General features: G+C 54.4%; 1 protein-coding gene across 1 annotated transcript in view; it reads right to left on the bottom strand.

The window, feature by feature from the left end:
• Positions 1-5,647, bottom strand: part of USP7 (ubiquitin specific peptidase 7) — a 69,101-nt gene extending 63,454 nt beyond the window's left edge. Inside the window, exon 1 of the mRNA XM_034939756.4 lies at positions 4,945-5,647. Coding sequence (XP_034795647.1) covers positions 4,945-5,023 — 79 coding nt within the window. The 5' untranslated portion in view covers positions 5,024-5,647. The remainder of the gene's footprint in view (positions 1-4,944) is intronic.
• Between the last annotated feature and the right edge of the window lie 1,246 nt (positions 5,648-6,893).

Below are 6,893 nucleotides of genomic sequence, written 5' to 3' on the forward strand. Positions count from 1 at the left end.
GAAAGGTGGCCCCGGGAGGGATTCTGAACCACTTTCCTGGGGTATCTGTCCTGTTTGTGCCCACACAAGTGCATGTGTGCTGGGAACCGGCAGCACCAAGGAGGCTGGGGCCATCCTAAGGCTGCGGCTGTGCGACTTCCTGTAGAAGGCAGGACACCGAGTCCTTTTCAGCAAGGCAGTGACGGACAGAAGTCCTGTGGGCAGCAGCTTTCATAAAGTGTGGGGTCAGGCAGGCTGGAAGCAGGACCAAGAGGGAGGCTACCACCACAGTTCCAGCATGAGGCAGCAAGGGCCTGCTTTCAGGGAATGTCTGAGACAGCCAAACGGGCCTGGCAACAGGATGTGGGATAGAGACAGCAGAGTTCAAAGCCGACTCCCAACGTCTGGACACTCAGGGACCTGGTTTCCTGCCACTATCTAGTGCTCCACTTCCCCACACTCATTGTAGGGAGCTCTAGCACTCATGCAAGAATCATCAGAAGGCCACCAGGCTGACTACAGCATCAGTGGCGCATGGCACCAAATCCACTTGACTTTTATCATACAGTGAATCATTCTCAAAATATTACACTTTTAATATTAAAATCCCTATTCAAGCACATCAAGCCCAAGATTTCAAGAATAGCATTGCTTAGGCAGAAGCCGGATGGCTTCTTCCTAATCCACATCGGATATGGTTACTGTGGGCCCTTTCTGCATAGCACCCATCTTCGATGGCCCCACCTGTGGTGTGTGCCCCACTTTACTTCTAACATAGTGTCACATTTTCTTGGCTGCAAAAGCCCTACCACCAAGGCAACACCATGTGCTGAACATCTCCTATGCTCCAAATTCCATGCCAGGCACTTTAGATGTGCCTGGCGATTCCAGTCTCACAACAACCTTGACGGGCATGAATGACCTCCTTTAAGGGATGGAGAAACTGAGGAACCAAGAGCTTAAGCAATGTGCATTAGGTCCCACAGCAATTAAATGGCAAAACCCAGATTCAAACCCAGGCATGGCTCTAAATCTAGACTGCCTTAGTCACCACAGTCTGTTACACCATGAATTTTAACTTAATGACCTCTTTCTCCTTTTCCAAAACACTAATTCAAAAAAAAGGGATACCTTCTTCCTATATTTGCTAGTATCGATCATTTCATTACAGAGAAAAAATTAATAATGAGGATATCAGCAGCCTGAAAGAATCAGGAGAGCTGGAGCCTGGGGAATCGCTTTGAATCATTAAAACCTGACATGCTCACATCAGAGTGAGATGCTAGGTTTGGCCTAATTTCTCTCTACTGGGTTCTCTGAGCTGATGTTCATTTTGTAACTTTGCAAAGAATTATCTTAGCAACATAAGCCAATGTAAGGAAAATCAACACTCTCGAATTATTTGACTTTTGTCTTGTTACAGTGCTATTTGAAAGAATCTTCTATTAGTTATAATCACAACAGCACAAGTTTATCTGGCTGGGTGTGTTCAAGAGAACTCACATTCTACTCCCAAACATGCTTCAGCAGAAAAGTAACTGCACAAGTTTGGAAGAAACCCACCACCACCCCCGTAACAAAAAACACAGAAGCCTAGATCAGAAGCTGCAGCTGACCCATTAATTTGCTCCTAATAGCAGCAGTCTAAGTGTCATACAAAAGTCTAACATCTATCCCATTCGTCTCAGAGCCGACACTGAAACAGAGACTGCTCACTTGGGCAGAAGAACCACACCAGGGAAAAAAACAGTTTGTATGCAGAAGCAAGGCCTCCTGATAACTTCCTGTTGATTCAATAGCGTCTACACCGACCATCTGAGTATTCAGAGGGCAGAGACCCATGCAAGTCACTCCTTCAGCCCCTAGACCTCCATGGCCACCAAAGTTAGCGAATAAATAATACACTGCCAAGCAACCTTATTCCCAGCCAGACCTTATCATGCCACCACCTCCACATGTTTCTATCTGCCTTCCAACTAGAAACATGCAACTGGCTGCTTCAGGCCTTACAGGGAGTGTGTGGTTGCAACCCCAGCAAACTGCATCAGGCCCCTCACCTCTTCCCTCTCCGCACTTCACCCTTCATCACTTTCCTAACTGCTCAGGGCATTTCAAAAATAACTATTCCAGAGCACTGCTGTTTTCCAGTGAATATACAAGGGCTGTGCAGAGTTCACTCAAAAGCAAATGCAACCCCAAGAATGTGAGGCCGGAGAGCAAACTCACACTAACCTATTGATAGAGAAAAAACAACCAAACGAAACAGTCTCCCAGGCTCCTTCGAAACCACTCTGCCCAGGAGGTACAGGCAGGATGCTCCAGGTTTACAAAGCCTTCCCTTCCTCAAGCTGTTCAGACCCTGACAGTTTCCAGCTGCTAGTTCGTTAGGAACCGAGGCAGACACTAAACAGGTGCCAAGTCTCTAGCTCTGACCAGGACCCCACTCACAGCCTGGTCCATGAAGCCAACCAGAGTCCACTAAATTCTACCCTTCTGGCTTTTTAACAGAAGTGTTCTCTCACTCTTTCGGTCCTAAGTCACATTCCAATCGTAAGGCTAGCACCACATTTCAGGATTGGGAAGGCTGAAATAGATGGCCTAAGACACAAGTAGCTTTTTAAACCACACACCAGTGGGTACTCACAGGGCACTATTATTTGTCCACAGCCTCATGTGCTCACTACAAGACAAGGGACCTTCTGGATAATGAAATTGAAACAGAGGCCCAGTCAGAAGAAATGAGTTTCTTAAGTTTAAGGAATCAGCATTAGTAACTAAAACCTCTGCCATCCAATTTGAGATTCTGCTAAATTTACAGATTAACTGTCCTAGGGGTTACCTTTCCAATACAAACTGTAATATGAAAATAAAGCTTCATTTTATGAGAAAAGAAAGTAGCCTTGAAAACGTGCATGGAGACTGATGAATTTCTAAAAATTCAACACCCTCTAGTCTTTTAAAAGCAAACACCGGCCAGGCGCGGTGGCTCACACCTGTAATCTCAGCAGTTTGGGAGGACGAGGCGGGCAGATCACCTGAGGTCGGGAGTTCGACATCAGCCTGACCAACATGGAGAAACCCCGTCTCTAACAAAAATACAAAAGTAGCCAGGCGTGGTTGCACATGGCTGTAATCCCAGCTACTTGGGAGGCTGAGGCAGGAAAATCGCTTGAACCCGGGAGACGGAGGTTGTAGTGAGCCGAGATCGCGCCACTGCACTCAGCCTGGGCAACAACAGCAAAACTCCGTGTCAAAAAAAAAGGGGGGTGCGGAGCAAAGACCTTGAAATTTGTGGACCTGGTCATTTTCCCAAAGATACAGGTCTGTAACACACATGCTCTGCAGTAATGTCTGTTTATTAATTCTCACTAGTGTCCAAAAACACCTGGAAAGCGGTAGGACAATGTCACGGGAAATCCATATGCTCGTGTTATTGGATATTTGTCTTGACCGGGTACCATCTGAAAAGGAAACTGAAAAGCAACCCTCTTTTATGTTTTAGATGGGCTGCAAAATACAGCACAAAAGGAATACACAAAATTCCCTCAGTAAAGTACTTCTTTTCAGCTATTTGGTTTAATCACACATACCAGGCGCTCTTAGTTGCTGCTTTGCTGGGGCCAAGTGAAACAGATAACCCAGTCCTTGGCGTGGACTCCGCTCTTCTGTTCCCCATTACTGCCATTGATAAATACCACTGGGGAGTGCCCACTGCAGAATCCCAGCCACTATGCCATTTGCAATCTGGCCAGACATTTTTTCAGTGACTATCCAATTACTGGAAGTAAGTTATTCTATTCAGAGGTGAACACCAGTCACGCTTAAGTGTTCCCACCAACCGATGTGCAGCGCCCCACACTTGGAACCACCGCACAGGACAAATACTGCTTTTCCTGAGCTCCCCTGGAGCTTCATTCATTGAGGCAACCCAAGATCCCTTGCTAAAAGCAAAACTAAAGCATTCCACGCCCTTTCCATTCAGGTGGCCTCCATTTGACTCCCGACAGCCTGAACTCCTCACGTAGGTAAGAAAACTTTTTAAAGACCATTTGGACTTTGCTTTGTTTCAGTGAAATGGGTCGTGAGAAAAAGTGCCTTCCAATGACCAACTCCGTAAATCCAACACCCTTCTCTTTACAGTGTCTTTACATCCAACCTTTATAACCAAGACTCTATACCTCAAACTACAGTGCCTTGGAAAATTACTGCCACATCGGCAGAAAACCGAGTTACCTTTCGAGTCAGGTTTGATTCTGATGCAGGCAGCCATGTGCGGCGGGGCTTTCGCACGGTTGCAAGCGCACACCTGGCCGGATGCTGGCTGCACCACACACTGCCAGGTACGAACTCCCCGAAAAACAGGTGGATTCGGAAACCAACAGCGCCCGGGTCAGAACTCTGGGCCAGTCCAAAACCTGACAACATCTGCGTTCCTTGCAGGTGTTTTCGAACGTAAGCCCGACGCTAGGCAGTGCTGTTAGAAAGTGATTTGGAAGAGCGCTTCCGAGCCACGGCGCGCCCTCCGGGGGAGCGCACCGGAGCAGGTGCGGGCGAGACCCGCGCCCGGGGAGATCAGGAATTCCCCAGCCACACCAGATCCAACCGGACGCCCCAGAACGGGGACGGTCCCCGGAGTCCGCCTCCCAACCTGGGTGAGAAAACACCTCCGTCCCTCCGCTGCCTGAGCGCTCGAATTTACAACTCCGGGCGCTTTGTGCCGGGGAGGCCCGGCGGACGCGAGGTCGGGACAATGCACGGGGCCGGGGTCCCGGCGGCCGCCCCTCGCCCGCGGACCCGGCATGACTTTGCAGCCTCGCCGGGCCGGGGCCGGGAGGCCAGGCCGAGGCCCGGCGGCCGCCCGGGGCCTGGTTAAAGATGGCGAGCCCCTCGCGTGGCTCCCGCGGCTCCCCCGGCCACAATGAAAGGCGCCCCCCGGCCCCGCCGCGGCCGGCCCTCGGGCCTCACCTTCCATCTCCATGTCCTCGGGCTCGCTCAACTGCTGCTCGCCCGCTTTCTGCTGCTGCTGCTGCTGCTGGTGGTTCATGTCGGCCGCGGCCTGGGCCTCGCCTGCGGCCGGGGGCCGGGGCTGCGAGCCCGGCGGGCGGGCGGCGGCGAGCCGGGGCGGCGGCGGCGGCGGCGGCGGCGGGGCGGCCTCCTCCTCCTCCTCCCGCGCGTCGTCGGCGACGGCGGCCCCGGGGCGGCCCGCGGCGGGCGGCGGCGGCGGCAGGGAGACGCGCACGTACTTGCTCGCGATTCGCCCAATCTCGGCGCCGAGGCGGGCGGGCGGCCGGCGGGCCGGGCCGGGCGGCCTCGTCGCTCGCTGCGGCCGCCGCCGCCGCCGCCGCGGGGCCCGCCTCCCGCCGCCGGGGCCGGGGCTGCGGGGCCGCGGGCCGGCCGGGGGCGGAGGGCGGCCGGTCGGGGGCCGCGGAGTCAGCCCCGCCTCAGGCCGGGCGCGGCGGACGGGAGGCCTGGCCGGCCGCGGCGGGCCTGCGGGCCCTGGGGCCGGCGGGAGCGGCGGAGCGGGCGGGCGACGGGCCGGCCGCGTTCCGAGAGCCGCGGCCTCCGCCTCCTCGGCGTCGTCGTCGGGGCTCCGGCAGCGGACGCGGCGCCCGGCAGCTCGGCTCGGCTCGCTCTCAAAATGGCGGCGGCGTGAAATGTCACATCCGCATGGGGGGCCGCGGAGCGAGCGAGCGAGCGAGGAGAGCAAGCGGGCGGGCGCCGAGCCGGAGGGCGGAGCGGGAGCGCAGGGCGGAGCACGGGAGGCGGAGCAGGGAGCGACCCGCCTGCCGCCGCCGCCGAGGCCCGCCTGCCCCGCAGCGCCGCGCCCCGGCACCGCCTGCCCCGCAGCCCCGCGGCGGACCCTCGGCGCTCCCTGCCCCCGGGCCCTGGGGGCCGAGGCAGGCCGCCCGGTGACTTAGCCCTGCGGGAGTGATCCGGAATCCTTCCTATCCTGGGGAGCCGGACACCCCGAAAGACCCAGGAGCGGCAATGAGGAGGGGCCCAGAAGCCACCCGGCAGCCGGGGTTCAGGTCCCAGCCTAGCGCGCTGGGGCGAGCGCTGGAGGTTGCCCGGGGACTGCTCGGGATAGGGCCCGGAAGGGAGCTTGGGGTCAGCGCCTAGAAGTTCCTGTTATTGTCGTTACTTACCCTCGCCCGCTGACGTGCACTTTTTCACCCAGTATCTACCGTGGAAGAATTTATTTTCTCACTGTCAGCCTAATCTGGCAAAGTTTGGCTCCTCAAGAGCAACCCCAGGCGGGGCGCAGCTGCTCACGCCTGTGATCCCAGCACTTTGGGAGGCCGAGGTGGGAGAATCACTTGAGGCCAAGAGTAAGAGACCACCCTCTCTACAAATTTTTTGGGTTTTGTTTTTATATTTTTGATATGTATTTTTAATTAGCCGGGTGTGGTGCCTCGTGCCTGTAGTGACAGCTACTTGGGAGGCTGAGGCTGGAGGTTCGCTTGGGAGGTTGACTGAGGCTGCAGAGATCAAAGATGGCGCCACTGCACTCCAGCCTGGGCAACAGAATGAGACCCTGTCTCAACTAATAGTGATAATAAAATAATAATATAAAAATAAAACAAGCCCACTACCCTTCACATTTGGCATTAATTTACTTCCTTCCTATCAACCCAGTCTGGGATCATTCACCCGGGGCCTCCCTATTCCAGGAGACATTCGGTGAATATATCTCTTGTCCTGTCTCATTCAGTCATTGACAGACTGATGATTAGGGTCTCAACTTTTCCAGTTAATCAAGGCAGTGTGGGTCAATAAAAGTGGAGCAAACCGATATACATTTCTACACATCTCAGGGGAGAATAGAATTTCACCCTAACAAGGCCAGAAGATTGTGGTACCTGTCTTCTCTCCATCTCCCTATACCCGCTTTCCCTGCATTTTTCTCCCATTTA

Source organism: Pan paniscus, chromosome 18, assembly GCF_029289425.2.
Source record: "Pan paniscus chromosome 18, NHGRI_mPanPan1-v2.0_pri, whole genome shotgun sequence".
Classification (NCBI taxonomy): Eukaryota; Metazoa; Chordata; class Mammalia; order Primates; family Hominidae; genus Pan; species Pan paniscus.